We start from the raw sequence: 18,807 nt of genomic DNA on the forward strand, positions 1-18,807 counted from the left end.
TGAGCTGTTGCTTCCCTCCTAAATCAGTGAAACCCCCAAAAACTTTAGCACCGAGGTGAGGTTGCCCGGTGTGGCCTGCAGCCCTGCCAGCATGGGGAGAGAGGTGAAACTTAAACCGCTCATTCCTGCCCTTAGGGTGCACAACAGAAGTTATCAGAGCCGGGCAATTTTGTAAATTGCTAGTTCTAGGGGGCTGTATCTCAAGACCCCCTTACTCAAAGGGCCCCAGAGCTGGACCATTAGCCATACCCCTCCCCCTAAGGTGACACAGCACGTAGCAAGACAGTCAGAGCACTTGGAGTAGTTGACCGTTAGACAGAAAGCAAGACTCAACGTTAACTGGAGCCGGCGCTCTGCTATTACGTTCCTGTGTTCTCCGGTCCTGACCCCGAGCCTTGCGGTATCTCTAGGAAGCTGCAGGGTGCTGGATCGGTGTCATAATGGTTTGTTTAGTGTAGCTGTAGCCCACAGGACGTGGATCGTGCTGGGAACCTCTTCATTGGCCTCTGGGCTACGGCTTCCTACCGTCTTTTTGTTTTCGCCTTTGCAGAAATCCCCCTCTTCGCTTCTGGGACGGACCTCACCAATGGGTAAGGCTCAGAGGCGTTTGCTCGTCGTCAAGCTGTTTCTGGGTGTGTTACAGTGGAGGGACTGTACTTGGAGAAGGAGGATGGTCCTCTGTGGGTAAGACGGAGGTGTTTGCCTCAGGCGGTCTGGGTTCTGGCTCTGGTATAGGCTCCTTGTGTGACCTTGGGCAAGGCTGCTCCGTGGCTCAGTTTTCCCACCTGTAAAGTGGGATTAATGATCCTGACCTCCTCTTTTAAAGCACTTTGAGACCTATTCATGAGAGGAGCTTCATCACTGTCGGGCTTGTTGTTATCCCTTTGTTTCTCTTTTCTATGTTTCTGAGTTTTTCAGGGCAGGGGCTGTCTCTCACTAGGTCTGTGTACCATGCCTAGCATGATCTCAGCAGCCACCTCTTGATGCTACCATAATACAATAATAATAAACCATTCCCCAAGCCCTGAATGGTTAAGAGGCTAAGGACCCCTGTTAGTCCAGTACCGTATGGAGCAGGTTTAATTGACGCCAGGCTTCAAATGGGCTGAGAACCTCGATTCCCCCCTTGCTGTTGCTGAATTGGTGGCTTCAGAATCATGAGTCAGGCCCTTCTCCCCCCCCCCTCCCCCCGGCAAATCACGAGATTTAAAAAATAAAACCAGTAAACTTGAGGTTCTTTTTATTTACCTTCTGGTTTTGGAGCCAATGGGATTCACATTTTCAAGCTTCTGTTTGCAATTGTGAGAGCTAGAAACTTGCTTAAAAAAAAAAAAGCAGCAACAGCTGAGATTCTCTCCTAATCCCATGACTCCAGGAGCGGGCGCTTTAAGAAAAGACACCAAATATCATAAGTAGGGCCCTACCAAATTCATGGAACATTTTGGTGAATTTCACAGCCAGAGGGTTTTAAAATTGGTCAATTTCACGATTTCGGATGTTTACCTCCTGAAATTTCAGGGTGTTGTAACTTTGGGGGTCCCGACTGAAAAGGGGATCATGGCGGGGTGGGGTCACAAGGCGGGGGGGGGGGGGACGGTGTCGCAGGATTGCCACCCTCACTTCTGCGCTGAGCCCAGCTCTGAAGGCAGCAGCCCCGGAGCTTCCTGCAGGAGGAGGTTCCCGGAGGTGGAGGTGACGCCAATCTCCCCTGCCCTGCTGGAAGTGCCCCAGCTGGGGGCCCCGAGCTGCTAGTCCCGACCAGAGTCCAAGGACCCCGGCCAATTTGGAGGGCCCCGGAAAAATGGGCACCCTGAGCCTCAGCAGGAACTGGGGTGGGGGTAGCGGGGGGGCTGAATGCCCAAGCACAGACACCCTCAGGCTGCTGCAGCGCTGAAGTGAGGGTGGGGATGCACCACCCTCCCTTCTGTGTTGCCTCTGGAGGTGGGTCTGATCTCACCACCGAGAACCTGCTGTACAGGGGAAGGACAAGTCCTGTCCCTTCCCAGCCTGGCCAGGACTAGCAGTGCTCCCGGCAGGGGCGGTCCCAGCAGCAAGGGGGAGACTGGATTTCACGGGGAAGGGCTTATTTCGTGGTCTGTGACACATCTTTCACCGCTGTGAAATTGGTAGGGCCCTAATTCGTGCGATTCCTGATACAAATCGCACTGCAATGGTGGGAAAAGTTTCCCTTGTGTGGATAGAGTCATAGAAGCAGATGACAAGCTGCTGAGAGCTATTTAATGCCTGAAGATTTGCTTGAATAAAGGATCTAGTGCACATTTAGCAGCGTGCCGATCCACAGAGATGTTTAGGCTCCTGATTTCAATGGAAGTTAGGAACCTAAATACCTTTGTGGATCTGGGCCCAGCGGACTCCAGTACCTAACTCCGATGAGAGGGAGTTCTGGATGACAGAGGGTTTAATGCATCTGGGCGTCCCAGCCGTCAATTTCATTTGGTTTGCTCAAGCATCCTCTTGAGCTCACTCATTTCCAAAGTCCTTTCCCGGGCACGTCCAGCTGCTGCATCGCGGCCCCTGGATGTCACGATCCCGGTCGGCTCATGGAATGTGACTGATGCAAACCCTGAGTAACTCGTCTGAGTCAGGCAGCCAGACTCTCCCGGCTGCAGGGCCCCAGTTCTCACTGCTGTATTAGCCCAGCCAGCATGCTGGGGTTTGCTACGGCTCTTGGGGCCCCGGCCAAAGCCACCTCAAGAGGAATGGGAAGGAGTAGGTTCAGTTCCCTGCTCTGCCGCAGACTCCCCGGTGTGAGTTGGCTAAGTCTATGTCTACACTGCAATTAGACACCCGCCGTCTACACTGCAATTAGACACCCGCTGCTGGCCCCTGCCAGCTGACTCAGCCGGAGCTCAGTTCAGGCTGCAGCCCAAGCTCTGGGGCCTTCCCACCTCGCAGGGTCCTAGAGCCCAGCCACCAGACTGAGGCACAACTTCAAAGCAGAGCTGGTTTTAGAGGACTAGAGGTTTTAGCGTGAGCCCCACCATCTGCGGATCCGGGCTGGGAGGCCCACTCCAATACACTGCGCAGTCTCACCTGTGACTGATCAGCCACCTCCCGCTGGGCTTGATCAACTGACTCTAAAAGCCAGCGTGCGTCTCCGGCGGGAAGCGGGTGGGTTTTTGTGCCGAGGGCCGGAGGAAGAGCTGCATCCGTACAGTGTGGGAGTTGTTACCTGATGGGTTGGGTGTCTGAAGCTCAAACTGTGCCCCTCAGAAAGGGGCTGAGAAGAGTCTGGGCATGTGGGGTCAGCCCTTCTTGGGCTGGGGGAGACAGGCCAGGAGCCTGCAACCGGGTTCAGTTCCTTGCTGCACCACAGGGGCTGTGGGTGACCTTGGGCAAATCACTTAGGCCAGATCCTCAAAGGTATTTAATAGGGCTGTCAAGTGATTGCGCGATTAATCGTGATTAATTTTTTAAATTAAAAAAAGTAATTGCACGATTAATTGCATTGTTAAACAATAATAGAATACCATTTATTTAAATATTTGTGGATTATTTTCAAATATATTGATTTCCGTTACAACACAGAATACAAAGTGTACAGTGTTCATTTTCTATTTATTTTTGAATACAAATATTTGCACTGTAAAAAAACAAAATAAATGGTATTTTCCAATTCTTCTAATACAAGTACTGTAGTGCAATCTCTTTATCATGAAAGTTGAACTTACAAATGTCGAATTATATACAAAAAAAACTGCATGGAAAAATAAAACAATGTAAAACTTTAGTGCCTACAAGTCCACTCAGTCCTACTTCTTGTTTAGCCAATCGTCCAGACAAACAAGTTTGGTTACATTTGCAGGAGATAATGGTGCCCACTTCTTGTTTACAATGTCACTTGAAAATGAGAACAGGCATTCGCATGGCACTGTTGTAACCAGCGTCTCAAGGTATTTATGTGCCAGAAGCGCTAAAGATTCGTATGTCCCTTCGTGGTTCATCCACCATTCCAGGGGACATGCGTCCATGCTGATGACGGGTTCTGCTTGATAACAGTTCAAAGCAGAGTGGACCGATGCATGTTCATTTTCATCATCTGAGTCAGATGCCACCAGCAGAAGGTTGATTTTCTTTTTTGGTAGTTCGGGTTCTGTAGTTTCCGCATCGGATTGTTGCTCTTTTAAGACTTCTGAAAGCATGCGCCATGCCTCGTCCTTCTCAGATTTTGGTCAGCACTTGAAATTCTTAAACCTTGGGTCGCGTACTGTAGCTATCTTTAGAAATCTCACACTGGTACCTTCTTTGCATTTTGTCAAATCTGCAGTGACATGTTCGTAAATCAAACACGTGCTGGGTCATCATCCGAGACTGCTAGAACATGAAATCTATGGCAGAATGTGGGTAAAACAGAGCAGGGACATACAATTCTCCCCAAGGAGTTCAGTCACAAATGTAATTAACGCACTATTTTTTTAACAAACATCATCATCACGGAAACATGAAGGGGCATACAAATATTTAGCATATCTGGCAAGTAAATACCTTACAATGCTGGCTACAAAAGTGCCATGCGAATGCAGGTTCTCACTTTCTGGTGACACTGTAAATAAGAAGCAGGCAGCAGGGTCTCCTGCAAAGGTAAACAAACTTGTTTGTCTTAGCGATTGGCTGAGCAAGAAGTAGGACTGAGTGGACTTGTAGGCTCTAAAGTTTTGCATTGTTTTGTTTTTGAGTGCAGTTAGGTAACAACAAAAATCTACATTTGTAAGTTACGCTTTCAGGAGAGAGCTTGCACCAGGGTACTTGTCTGAGGTGAATTGAAAAATACTATTCTTTTGGTTATCCTTTGTACTGTGCAAATATTTGTAATAAACATAATATAAGGTGAGCACTGTACACTTTGTATTCTGTGTTGCAATAGAAATCAATATATTTGACACTGTAGAAAAACATCCAAAAATATTTAATAAACAAGAGAATGCCAATTGAAATTTAACAGTGCGATTAACTTTTTTGAGTTAATCACGTGAGTTAACTGCGATTAATTGACAGCCCTAGTATTTAGGTGTCTAACTTCAACAGAAATTAGGGGGGCCTAAATCAGGAGTGGAACTCCCTAAAAGTGGGTGGGGGGCCCACTGGCACCTGAGGCCCTGCCCCTGTGCTGCCCCTTCCCCTCAGGCCCCACCCCTGTGCCTCCCCTTTCCTCTGAGACTCTGCCCCCAAGGTGCTCCTCTCCGTGCCCCCCCATCGCTCACCCTTATGGCCGGTAAAAAGTGATGGGGCCATGGCCCCCTGGACCCCCCTGTTCCGGTGCCCCTGGCCTAAATACCCGTGTGGTTTTGGGCCTTCATCTCTGCATGTCTCAGTTCCACCTCTGGATGCTGGAGATAACAGTGCTTCCTGCCTCGCAGAGATGCTGTGAGGATAAACGTTTCACAGAGTGATGGGGGCTCAGTAAGGGGGCCAGAGAGAAATCTGCCCTTTAGAAGGAGACTAGCTCCAACCTAGGGGTGTAGAAAAGGCTTGAATGCCGCTTCTGGAAGGAGAAGGACCTGCGGGCAGGGGCAGAGGCGGTCCTGCTGAGAAAATCTTTAGCGATGCTCCAAGCTGGGTAGAAAGCTTCTGTTTTATCCCCCTCTGGTTGTGGTCACAAACCCAGCATGGGCTGTGCTGAGAGGGCAGGACTGGGGCGTACTTCATTCACTGGCTGGCCCAGGCGGACAGTCAGCTGTGGCCACCTGCCTGCTATTAACAGGCTTCATTCATATTTATGCCTTGGGCAAAGCCTCCCCCAGGCGGGGTGTCCTGGCATCTGCAGAGACTGCTGGTCTCTGCTTCCAGTGGAAGGGGGGTATTTGTTGCAGATAGTAAGGGAAGGGTTTGAGATTCCTGGGAGGCTGGTACAAGACTTGTAAAGATTTGAAGATGCAGATAGGCACCCTGCTGAAAATCACTCAAGGCACCAAAATGCCTTAACAGATCTGGTCTCAGGCCTGGCCAATCTGTCATAGTTCACTGCCTTCGCATATTACAGCATTGCCATCTCTGGCTGCTTTATTGCAAGTCTTATGCTATTTAGTGGGGTTTTTCCTTAAAGCTCTAGCTCCTGGGGTCATGTGATGGGAGACCCTCTGCTTTCTTTCTTTTTTTTTTTTTATTTTTTATTAAAGTAAGTTTCTAGCTCTCTTGTAAAGTTTGGAGATGTGATTCCCTAAAAGCTCAAAAGGCAGAAAGCAAACTAAAAGAGCACCCGACATTAGTTACTTTTCAAAGTTTCAGGATTTTTAAAGTAAAATGGGTGGGTGGGCTTTTCTGTGGGGAGGGGACTGGTTCATTATTTTGGAATGCTTGGGATGGCAATACTCCTGTTAGGCTCTTCGAGTAGATGACTCTAGCTGGATGACTGGTAGAGTTGTTTCAGAAATGCATTTTGTTTTTTAAGTTGATGAAAGTGGGGAGTGGGGGTTGTTTTCCCCTCCCTGTTTGGGTTTTCATTTAAAACAAAAATCAAGAGTCTTTTTTTCTTTTTCTAGTTGGCGGCGGGAGGCGCAGGGGGGCGGGGGTGGTGTTCAGGTTTGTGGGGTTTGGCTTTTTTTTTAAACAAAAAAAATCTGGATGAAATTTGGTTTCCTCAGGGAAGTTTCTAGTGTTTTTTTGGGGGGGAAAAATGTGGACAAAAAAGTTTCAACCAGCTGTGCTCATTGAGATAGCGTTGTTCATCCCATCCCTGTGACATTATCTAGTATTGCCTACTGGTGAGAGCCCAGGCCACGGAGATTAGATCCTGCACACGGTTGGAGGAGATCCTTTCTGTCTTTAATCTGCAACTCTGTTGTCTATTTGCCACTTGGTGGGTGACTTTGGGTAAGTTGCTTCCCCATTCCGTGCCTCAGTTTCCCCATCCGTAACGGACAGATGATGATTATGTTCCTAGCCAGTGTATTCATGTGTGCTGGACTTGCCCGCCACCCCCACTTTTTGAGCACACGGAGGCTGCGTTAATTTTCATCCACCACAAACTCCTCCCTCAATGAGATTTCTGTGGCCAGGGTCTATGCTGCTAGAAGCCAGCATAGACCATGAAGTGTATCTAGTCCAGCGGTAGCAGAACTGGGAACAGAACCCACCACCTGCTCTTCCTACGCTAGACCCGGCTCCCCTCCCAGAGCTAGAAAAGAGAACCCATGTCCTGCTGCTCTGACCATCAGACTCCACTCTCGGGGCTGGGAATGCAAAGCTTGGGCTTGTGATTCCCTTGCTCTGACCGCTAGACCCCACCATTTCCCTGAATGTCTCCTGAGCTGCCTGTCACACACTGTCCTCCATTGTTTGCATCTGTGTCAGGCGGGGCAGCCAGCGCCGAGGGATCTGTCGCTGGAGCTGGTGGGAGGGGATGAATGGAGCCACGGGCTACCAGCAATTGCTCGTGGAAAGCAGCTTCCCAATTTGGAGCTGACTTGAAAAGAAAAATATCGGTTCATTCTGGCCAGTCCTTGCGAAAAAGCAGGGGTGAAATCCTGCTGGCCTGGGGCAGAACTCCCAGGGATCCAGTGAAAGCTGTGAGTTAAATCAGAACATGTCCCTGTGCTACTAAAAGCACCTCAGGTTATTAGAATTACCAGGGTTTAGGACAGGAAGTGAAGACGTAGCCCATATTCAATTGAAACTGCAGGGGGAGGTGGCTGGAATGTAGCTACCCAAACTGGACTTTACCCTCCCCTATTTCTGCTGTTTGTTTACCTCTGCTGGACTTCAGTGGGACTAGTCAGTTTCATTTGTATTTAAGGTTGAATTCACATCTAGGCTGTAGCTAAGGCATTGGACTGGGACTCTGGAGACCTGAGTTCAAGTCTGGTCTCCTTCTGTGACCTTAGGTAAGTCACTTAGGCCCAGATCCTCAAAGGTACTTGGGTGCCCCAAATCCCATTGATTTCAATAGGAGTTAGGAACCTCAATACCTCTGACTGAGGATCTGTGCCTCAGTTTCCTAATCTGTTATATGGGGGAAAATAATTCTTCTCTTGCTGAGTTAGTGTGAAAACTTGTGTGCTCTCTTGGACCTTTTCTACGCACACAATCTTGTGCCACTTCACCCACACCAGTATGGTTCAAGCCATGCAATCCCTTTAGTGTGTAGGGACATGTTGAGTCTTGAGAAGAGAAGACAGGCGGGGAGAGGAGGGGAGCTGAAAACTGTCTTCAAATATGTTAGGGGGTGTTACAAAGAGGACAGTGATCAATCATTCTCTGTGTCCATGGAAGGCAGGACAAGAAGTTATGGGCTTAATCTGCAGCAAGGGAGATTGAGGTTAGATATTAGGAAAATCTTTCTAACTCTCGGGGGAGTTAGGCTCTGGAACAGGCTTGCAAGGGAGGTTGTGGAATCCCCGTCATTGGAGGTTTTAAGGACAGGGATGTCAGAGATGGTCTGGGTTTACTTGGTCCTGCCCAGCTGGACTTGATAACCTCTTGATGTCCCTTCCAGCCCTGCAGTGCTGTAATTCTTTGTAGGGCTCCTAGCACAATAGGCCCCCGCTCTTGGTTGCGATCTTGAGGTGACTGTAATCTCTTTGAGGCAGAGACTGTCTTTCTGTTCTGTGTCTGTACAGCGCCTAGCACTGTGGGGCCCTGGTCCATGACTGGGACTTCTAGGTGCTCACGATACAAATATTAGATGCTACTGTAATACAAACAGTTAATAATAAGCTTGGCGAAGGATAATCTTGAGACATCAACGATGGGTTGTTTTTAATGGGATCGCTCATTAGGTTTTAAAAAACTAGGTTTTAAAAACTTTTTACAACCCAACCTAATGCTGACTTTGTCCCCATTCACCATTTGAGATCATTCTGCCATCAGTGCATCGCCCCGGAAACGAGTGCTGGGGTTCATATGACTTCAGTGCAGGGTGGGATACAGGTGCCGGGGCTGGGAAGGGAACAGAAAGACTTTAGATAGTTGCAAACTGGTGAGGTGGGTGGGGACAAGTGAAAGGTGACTCTTTTCATGTGTTGAGTCTGATTTAGCTGGAAACTTCCTCCTCCTGTTGGGAAAGTCCCTCTACAGCCAGATCTATGCTTAAAGGTTTCGCCAGCCTAGCAGTGAGGGGTGTGATTGTTTAATGACACAACCGTGCCGCAAAAGCCCTAGTGTGGAAAAGTGCTTTTGCCACCGTCGTCGATTTTTCACTCCCCAAATCAGGACCAGCGATACCGGCAATGAGCTCTTTTGCTGGTATAAATGCATCCAGGCCAGGAGGGTTTTGCTAGTGTGGCTATGCTGGCAAAGCTTTTCAATGCAGACAAGGCCAAAATTAGTGGGGCCATGCTGGGTGGGAGCTGGGTGGTACCCTGGGAAGGCACCCTGGAAATCTTTACTCCTTCCAAGAGTGCTGGCTCCCTGCCCAGGAAAGGGTCAGGGAAAAACCTTGAATTGGGGTCTGTGGACCATGTGGGAATGAAATTCCGCCTCCTTAATCCCCTGACTCCTGGAGCTGGGGACTTTAAGAAAAACCCCACACGATACTGCCAGAGTTGGCAACGCTGAATTGTCCTTGACAGCCAAGCCCATGCTGCATGCACTGGCCTCATTGTATTCCCTTCCCTCCCTGTTGATTGCAGCCAGGGGTGGGGGTGACCAGCTCACCCCGTCCAACCAGCTTTCAGCTGCCGTTTATCCCTGCGGTTGCAATGAGAACGTGGCCCCCTTTCCAGCCAGCAGGCGCGCTGCATGCCTCCGAGCCGTGTGGGACAAAAGCTCTTTGCGGCCACGCAGACATGTTAACTGACCTCTCCTTAATGGGTCTGCCATCCTCAGAATTCCCCACCGTTAATTAGCACAAAGGCTCATTCCCCACCCTGCTTCGCAGACAGAGGTGCCCTTGTGCGCGACGCCGGCCCCCTGGGAGCCTGGCCCATGTTTGCTCAGGGCCCTGGCACCGTTGTTCTCAGTGGGCGATGTGAGAGGTGCCAGATCATGGCCCTGGATTGGGGCAGTGGCAGGGCAAGCCCCACCCCTGCCAATCGTGTTGTCCCCTAGTATCTGTAAGACAGTGAAGCCCAGAGCAGGAATGCAGCTCCCCCTGCTAAGAGCACGGGGGGGCTCCCTCTCGCCCCAGGCTTGGGGTAAGCAGCTCCCCATCCCATAAGCAGCACCTCCAGCCTCACCCCACAGCTCTGCCCCCCACACCCCGAACACCCTGTCTCCTTGGCTGGTGCAATAAGAACTCCTGTGTTGCAATCTTCTTTAACCCTGGGGAAAGCACAAGACCCCAGCACGAGCAGGGCCCTGTTGTACCTGGTGCTGGCCACACCTGGAGATGCTGCCTGTCCTGAGCCCGTGTCCTCTAGGGCCAAGGGGAGATGGCTCCCTGTGGCCTGTCCTGCTAGGGGCTAGGCTGAGACCTTCCTGCTCATTTCACGTCTGTCCCCAGGTGGCTGCCAGCATGGCGTAAAGCAGCTGTAGGTGCGAGGCAGCTGGAATCTCACACTCCCATCTCACCTCCTAGGCCCTTGGGCTGGCTTTGACTGTGATCCTCTGCCTGGCACCTCCCCACCATGCCAGGCTGCAGATGTCCAAGTCCTCGCCCCCGCCCCCCAGCCCCGCCCTGCCGAGAGGATTACCATGATCTCAATCCATCCATCCCCTGTCACAGCCCATTCCCATCTTCATTAGGGGGAACCGGCCAGCTGGGGGCTTTGTTATTTCAGGGTTGGGATTATTGAGCGGTGCCTCTCCCCTGGCTTTGATAAAGGCCGATCTCTCGCTGGCTGCCTGCAGGGCGCCGGGTATACAGAGGGTAACTGGAAGCTGCATGGGCTGGACTATGTGCCGGGCACTGAGCCGTCAGTGCTAACCTGGCCTAGATCTGCGTCTGTTTCACACCGTGGATGGGACCCTTTTCTCTCTGCCTTCCCTTCCCCTTGGTCAGCCCAAACAAGAGCCTGTTTCGGGGGATGGGGGAAAGGGGGCTTTCTTATCGCTCTGCATCTCTTGGCTTTGGAATCAGGTCTCTGCCTTGGACCTACCCCTGTCCTCGCTCTGTGTGTGTGTGTAACATACTTGTAGTCTCTGCAGGGGTGACTTCTGGAGCACACCTCACCCTGGCAAGGCACGGGTAGCGAAAGACCCAGAATGAGGGACCCCCGTAATGCTAATGTAGGAAACTTACCCTGCTGGAAAGGCGTCTATTCCTTTACCATGGATGGCTCTTTCTGTGACCCTGGTGCTAAGGGTCTGCATTCCTGATGGCGGTGACAGCAAGGGGAACGCTGGCTTTTGACCGAGCCTTGGGACTGAAATTTCTGTGCGGAGACAGGCAAGCGACTTGCCCAAGGCCACCCAGGAGGCTAGTGGCAGGGCTGGGATTAGAACCCACGTAGCCTGGGTAGTCCCTTAACCACAAGTCCATCCTTCCTCTCGGGATACAGCCGGCAGATTCCCACCCTGATTCCTGCCTGGGGCCCAGTGACTTGTGGCAGGTCTCTTCGAAGGGCGCCCAATCTTGATGTCAGGACAGTGGGATCGGCTGGAGGTGGGAGGATGGGAGGAATTTACCTGTGGTGCTCCCCCCAACCACCCCCTTCTCGTTGATTGGTGCGGACTTGTTCGTGTCCCATCTCTCTGGATCAACAGGGTTATAAGCTGCTGCCCATCACCGTGGCTTCTGAGCGCCTGAGCTCAGGGGTGTGTGAAATCCCGCCCCCCCTTTCCTTCCTGTGCAAAGGGGTTGAGGCTACAAACCCAGTGGCCCAGCCCAACATCTAAGGCTGCCTAAGCAAACAGAGGGCTCTGTGTGCGCTACCCCCGGCTGGGGGCGCTGGCCCCTCCCTATTTCCTGCCCTTTTAACAACAACAAGAAAACAGGGGGATTGTTTGTCTTTAGCGCCTGTGGGTTTTTTTGTTTTTTGTTTTTATCCTCCTTCCCCTGCAGCTTTAATGCTGGGAGCTGCGGACAGCTGGACGCTGCCGGGGAGGCCAGAGACCAGGAGAGCCAGCGCCAGGAAGGGAGCCCTCTAGGACGAACCCTGAGCTTCTTCATGAAGATGACGGGCAAGTCGAAGGTAGGAGGGACCATTGGGTTTGTGACCTGGCCGGGGACTGGCTGTTAGGGGGGAACCCCGGGCCTCCTGGTTGGAGCTTGTGATGAGGAACTCCTGGGTTCTCTTCCCAGCTTTGGATGGGGATTGGAGTCTGCTGGTTAGAGCATGTGAGAGAGTGACAGGACTCCTGGGTTCTCTTCCCAGCTGGGGGAAGGAAGTGTTGTCTAAGGGTTAGAGCGGGGTGGGGGATGCCCGCGTCTGCTGGTGCTGCGACCCCATCAGCTAAGGAAAATGGTGGGACTTGTGGGAGACCTCCCCTCCCAGGGTGCCTGGCAGCTCAGGTAAGTGGCATTCTCTGTGAGATGTTGGCTCATTACCCCGGTGCTTTTGATCCAGACTGGATCAGAATCAGTAACCTCACGGTGACGGATTCCCTGCGATTCATCCACTGCCCTGGCAGGCAGCTCCATTGGGATGTAACCCCCCCTGCCGTACCCTGGAATTCCCCTTCATTGGGTCATCTGCTCCGCCTCTTGGTTCCTCAAAACCGGGTGTATCTGCAAAGCAGCTGCCTCGTGGTCGAGGAAGTGAAAACCTTTTCCTGCCTCATGAAGGAACGGGTAGGCGGTGCAGCAGGAAGAGTTGGTTTCTCTAGCGAGAACATGCAGTGCTCTGCCTTGCCCACCACGGCTTCCTTTAGTCAGGTCCAGGTCCTGGAGCATGTGTTTCAGAGAGTTTCCTGCCACTGCTTTCCAGTAGATGGGCCCAGGCAACAGATTCTCCCAGGAGCGCTGAGCACCAGCAGCCATTAGTGGGTACGCTGAGCTCAGGACTCTTGAGTTCTATCCCAGACTCCTTGGCCTAGTGATGGTCCTGCTCTGTCATGCCTCAGTGTCCTGTTCCAGGGGGATAATGTTATTTACCCACCTTTGTAAAAATGCTTTTGAGAGCCACACGTGACTAGCCCTATGTGAGTGCTCAGAGCCATTATTTAGGATTGCCTGGCAGCCCCCAGGAAACAGCGAGTTGGCCCCTTCTGACTTGAGCTAATGGGGAATCACCAATACAGGGCTCATGACACATAGCTGGGCAGTGCCGATTCCCTCCACTGGAGGGCAATGGTGCCACATGCACGTTCGCCCATGCTGGCTTGTCGCGCCCTTCCTCTCCAGGGCCGGGCAAACAACAGGAAATGTTGCTTTTCTCTCGATAGCATCTGCAGGGTGCAGCCTCGCTCCTCCTGATGAGCATGGATTAGGCAGCTGGGTTAAACCCCTCGGAGGCTCTTTTGCAGAGCTCTGGCTCTGTAGCCCTCAGGCCCAGCCCTTGCACAACAGGCTGCCATGGGTGCAGAACAGGTGCAGCTGTGCACGCTTGCCTGGGTGCCTTGTGGGTTTCCCCCCAGCTTCCTCCAAAGCATCCCTCTAGAGATTAGGGGGTGGGGTGGGGACCTCTCTGTCCTGATCCCATGCGTAGCACAGATATGGGGCTGAATTCACCAGTGCAGAGCCCAGTAGAAGGGGCTCGCACCTCCCACAGTCCTGGGGCTGGTTGGATCCTGCCCCAGCTCTTGCTGCTCTCGGGGTCCCTGGGGCACCTCAGTCCTGCCCCCAGGCTACCTTCAGTGAGGGGTGCGCAGCGCTGGAGCGGCTGGTTCTGTCGTACCCTGGGCTGCCGCACCCAGCACACGGACTCCATCCCTGCTGCTGGCTGGGGGCCCGGAGGATTAAATCCCACCCCCAGATGCCAAGGGGAAGCAGGGCTGTGGACCCTCCGCTCCAGGCGCGGCAGAAACCATTAATCCCAACCAGTCTCCCCAATGTAATCCTTCCTCCTTCCTCTCCGTTCAGGGGCGAGGCGGATTAGCAGCCAGCTGTTCACAGCGTTACCAGCCGGCCCAGGAGTACAGACTTGCTCATCCCCCCCTTTTGCACGGTTAAGAAACCGCTGGCAACTTTCAGCGCTTGGCCCCCAGGTGTGGAGGAGGGAGAGGGAATGCCTCCGCTCTCCTTCAGAGGCTGGCTTGGTCTTGTTTTTTGCTCCATTCAACAGCTGTTTCCAAGTCTGTTTCCCCACTGGCCTGCCCTTGGCCTGAGATGATCCAGGCCATCGCTTGATGCTTGAGTCATGGGGCGCCAGGAGGTTGTAGTAATTTAAACCCTCTCCTGTGCATTTCACTGTTGCTTATTAATCATGGGAGGGAGGGAGGAAGGTGGGAAATGGAATGAAAACCTCTCTGTGCCCCGGGAGCCCTGTCTGAGAGTGGGGCCCCCTTGTGCTTACGGACACACGAGGAGAGAAAGTTCCTGCCCCAGAAAAAGGGTGGGAGGGGAAAGGGAGAGGCCAGAGGTTACCCAGCAGGCCACTGGGAGCATCTTTGATTGGAGGATCTCAAAGTGTCTTATAGACACGACTGAGCTCAGCCTCGCAGCACTGCATGCCTGCTTTCCAGAGACCGAGCTGTGGGCCGGAGGGGATTTGCTTGAGGTCACTCCGCAAGCTGGTGGCAGAGACTGCCTGGAGAACCCAGGAGTTCTGGCATCCGCACCTGTGCTAACCATCGGATAATACCTCCTGCCTAGCTTTTCCTTGTGTGTGCAGTTGGCTGGAGGTCGGAGGGTGCAGAGGAAGCATTAGAGATGATCAAGACCGAGATTTGAGGCTGGTTAGAAAACCCCAGGGAAGCTGATGTCAGCTGGTTTGGATCCAAAGTGCTTCCTGGAGCCCAAGAAGCAGCTAGAGAACAAGGTTTGAACTGCCCTGCGGTTGCTAGTTTGTTTTGCTTAGAAGGGATCAGACTCGGGACATGGGTCAGGGGCCCCCGGAAAGTTGCTTTCGTAAATTTCCTTTTGAGTAAGTTACCCGACTGAGTCTCTCATTTCAGGGAAGGAGAAGGTGTTCATTCCTTAGCCTCTCTCCCTTCTCTCTCCACTGAGCAGGGTTGCTTTCAGGAAGTCTAGGATTGTGGTTGCAGGGCTGTAGTCAGGAACCAGTTGTTTCTGTCTGACTTTAAAGCGATCTCCAGCCGGACGGGGAAAAATAATCTGTTTAGACGTTCTTTGCCAAACCAGCCGGACACACAGGGCTTCATGTAACAATTGCATCAGGCGTTCTGTCTGCCTAGCAAAACAGGGATGTGCTTAAACTGGGAGCCCGAACTCTTCCCTTCCCCACTAGCTCTTCACCTCCAAATACTAAACCACCGGCCTTTAGAACCTACCTCATCAACACAGGGATCTTCATGAGAAAGCTCAATAATGCTTCGTACTTGGAGGCTTTCATCCAGGGATCTCAAAGCACTTTCCAAAGCAAGATAGAGCGAATCCCTGCTCTAGAGATGGGGAAACCGAGGCACAGGGAGGGTAAGTGAGTTGCCCGAGGTTACCCAGCAGGCCAGGGTCAGAGCCTGGACTAAAACCTGGCTCTCCTAATTGCTGGCCCAGTGTTCCAGCACTAGACTATGCAGCCTCGTGTTTTAAAAGGGACTGGGTAATTTTACGGCCTGTAACTTTGTGCCTCTCTTAGGGGCTGAACCTCAACCTAGATCCTGATGTTGGGGAGATATGGAAATCCCAGTCCAAACTGGCTGATGTCTGGAGAATTTGACTCTGACTCACCCTAAAGAAAGATTCGAGCTGTGAATTTGGAGCTGAACCCGTATCGGCATCTGGTGTCTCCATTTCTGACATTAGCTCCCTTTGCTTGATCCCCTGCCTGTGATCTGTGTTCCAGGAAATCCTGACCCCATGCAATAGCTAAAGAGGACGTGACAATAATAGCTGCTCTCAGGTGGCTGGGAAAAGCTGGGAATATCCTCAAACTTCCCAGCAGGAATTAAATCCCTGGCCATGAATTGCAGCACAGTGGGGAGATGCTGCTAGGTTCCTAGTTGTGCAGCAAGTGGGATTGTTTGCAAGTGACACACAAATGTGCAGAGTAATTTACCCTAATGGCCTGAGCACAGGACTGGGGCCCAAGAACTCCTGAGGTCAGATCCTGGCTTTGACACTGATTCCCTCATGTCATTTGATCTCCAAGCCTGAGCTTTCCCATCTGTAAAATGGGAAAGCGGGGTGACCAAACTGCCCAGCTCCCAAGCGGCAGTCGGATTGCAAAGCCCCATACAACTGCCCAGTACCCTACTATGCAACATGGAAAGAGACTAGGGGCCCAGAGTGAAATCGACACAGCCCTACTGGCCTGTTGGCAGCCTCTTTTCACTTGCTCAGGATCTGATCCTCGTGCCCCCGTCCTTGCAGTTGCCGTCTAATAACGCTCCAGACACGCTCCTGAGAAGGTGCCGAGTCGCGGAGGAGATTGCCTGGTATATGGGGAGCTCTCAGCTGTTGCGAGGCCAAAGCGGAAGGTGGGCAGAGGGGTGCTGGAAGCCTTCTTGCCCTCGCTGTGTCTAGCAATCGCGTTCCCACCCTGCCGCCTCTGGGGTCCCACCTTCACGTTACCTCCTGGGCTCTAGGGTGCTGCCAACTTCCCAAGTGGTGAATAAATGTGGCCCAGCTGTTACATGCCCAGATTGCCGATCCTGTGGGGTATTTTTGTCTCTCCAACAATAAGTTTCGACGGGGCCGCCCACCCGCCCGCCTGCGGGTTTGAATCGCCTTCAAAGTGGCACGGAGCGGACGTCTCTCCGCTCCCTGACTCAGCCGCTAATTGAGCCCAGCTGCTTGGTGTTTCTGGGACGGGAGAAGGGCCCTGTCTGAGCGATCAGGTTGGGCCTCTCCCAGTCTGCCCCTGGCGCGGCAGGACACGTGTTGTAATGCAGTCAGCCATTCTAGAACAAGGAATTTTGCTATAGCTGTGTGTCACCTGGCTTTCTCATTTCTTAGCTGCCCAGGTTAATCGCCGGGAGCTAGCTTCCCCGATAAGCGCCAAAAAGAGCCGTTTCTACCATGCTACACTGCATGGATTTCCCCAAGTCTTCCTCCAGCAGGCAGCCGGTGCAATAGGCTCTGAGTTCTTGCGGGGGGGGGGGGGGAGGAAGGAGGAGGTGATTCTCTAGGAGGAGCTCTCTCCATGAACTGACCCAGGAGTGTGCTGCTGAGGGGTGTGTGTGTGTGTGATTTGCTGTTACAGCCAATGTTGTGTGGAGGAGAGGTGGAACAGAACCTATATCTAGTTCTTCACAGTCCTTTGGCACTTTTTTGCACGAGTGTTAACCCTGAAGTCCTGGCCGCTGTCCCTTGTGGGCGCTCACATTTCGCTTCCTTCAATTCCCCAGGCAGTTTCAGTTGAGCATGAGACTCTTCTTTACCTCCTGCCCAAAATGGTTCTGCCAAGTTGCCGTGCGGTTGTTGAGCAGCAGCCGTGCTCCGCGCTAGAAAGGGCTGCCTTGCCGTGCTGAGTTAGCGAGCCGGGTGCAGCACTGCTGTGAGCGACTAAACAGCTGCTGCGTTCCGCCACAGAGGTGGTTGCATTTCTGTGATGAGTGAGCAATCCCTGGGCAGCCGTGCTGTGAGCTACGATACAGCTGATGTGTTCCAGCCCATGGGTGGCTGCACTTCCACGCTGGGTGGGTGAGTTGCTGTGAGCTACTAAAGAGCTACATTGTTCCACCCTAGAGGCGGCCGCATTTGCATGCTAGCTGAGTGATCCCTGCCCACTGTGGCTGTGAGCTCCTAAACAGTCGTCGTGTTCCACCCCAGAGGCAGCTGCTCTCTAGCGGTGGGCTAAGCAAATGCAGCAGGCCGTTTGTGTGTCAGTCTGCAAAAGGTTTGGAAGCGCTCCTCTGCCCAAACACTGCTCCAGTGTCCCCTTTTCTTCAACCTCCGCTATTTTTAGACGTGACTCATGTTCTAAAATCAGAATACTGTGTGTGTTTTAAAAATAAACCCACTGAGCTGCTCATGAGCATTACATAGAATTCAGTGCTGGACTGGTTTGAATATTTCACTGGCTAATGAAAACAAAGAGAAACACTCCATCCCAGCGGTTAGGATACTGTTTTAACGGCTGGGGCCGGGCCTAGGCAGAACTTCCTGGGAAGTGATTTATCACATGCTATGGCCACTCCCACAGCAGTTCAAAGATTCTCTTTTAGGACCCGATCTGATGCCCACTGAGGGCTTCCATTGACAGTAGGGCCCTTTAGACCCAGCTGTTAAGAAGCAGGTGAAGCAGGTAAAGAGACAGGATCCCAGCCCTGAGGGATGCAGGGAATCTGCAGGTCAGCTTGTTATAGGGCCTGATCCTGTAAGGTGCTGATGCCTGGCTTGGATGGGCGGCTGTGGGAAGGGGTCTCCTCAAAGGCTGGTTCAGCTGTGTAAGTTAATTTTACAGGCACTGCTCTGTGATGCAGAGGGAGAGGGTTGCCAGTTTTGGTTGGACACATTCCTGGAGGTTTCATCACATGACCTCTTTAATTACATTGTCATCTTTAATGCCTGGAGAGTCCAGGCCAATCCTGGAGGGTTGGCAACCCCAAACATTAACCCGTCACAATCTAAATAGGGTAAGCCGGCACGGGACAAAGACTGACCAGGAGGGGGCAGGGACAGGGGTTGAATCCCAGATCCAGCCGCCTCCACGTACTGGAGGCAGGAGCGAATCCCAGCTTGGATCCAGATCAGAATTTCTTAACTGACCACCTGTCCCGCTAATGGGCCAAACCAAGTCCCTGGATCGGAACAGAGCGAAAGTGGGTCCAAACTTTGCGGCTGGGATCCATAGCAAGAGTAAAATGAAATCAATAGGACCAAGCGCTGTGACCACTGTGGAATTTGTATATGTAAATTGTGTGATTTTTATATCTACCTATACACATGTATAGTGTGCGTGTGATTAT

General features: G+C 52.1%; 1 protein-coding gene across 2 annotated transcripts in view; it reads left to right on the forward strand.

Annotated features, from left to right (window-relative positions):
• Positions 1–18,807, forward strand: part of ARHGEF2 (Rho/Rac guanine nucleotide exchange factor 2) — a 130,381-nt gene that overhangs the window by 27,572 nt on the left and 84,002 nt on the right. For both annotated transcript variants that reach the window (XM_073322498.2, XM_073322499.2), the window contains exons 5-6: positions 551–590; positions 11,900–12,029. In XM_073322498.2, the coding sequence (XP_073178599.1) occupies positions 551–590; positions 11,900–12,029 (170 nt within the window). The remainder of the gene's footprint in view (positions 1–550; positions 591–11,899; positions 12,030–18,807) is intronic.

This window comes from Lepidochelys kempii, chromosome 24, assembly GCF_965140285.1.
Source record: "Lepidochelys kempii isolate rLepKem1 chromosome 24, rLepKem1.hap1, whole genome shotgun sequence".
Taxonomy (NCBI): domain Eukaryota; kingdom Metazoa; phylum Chordata; order Testudines; family Cheloniidae; genus Lepidochelys; species Lepidochelys kempii.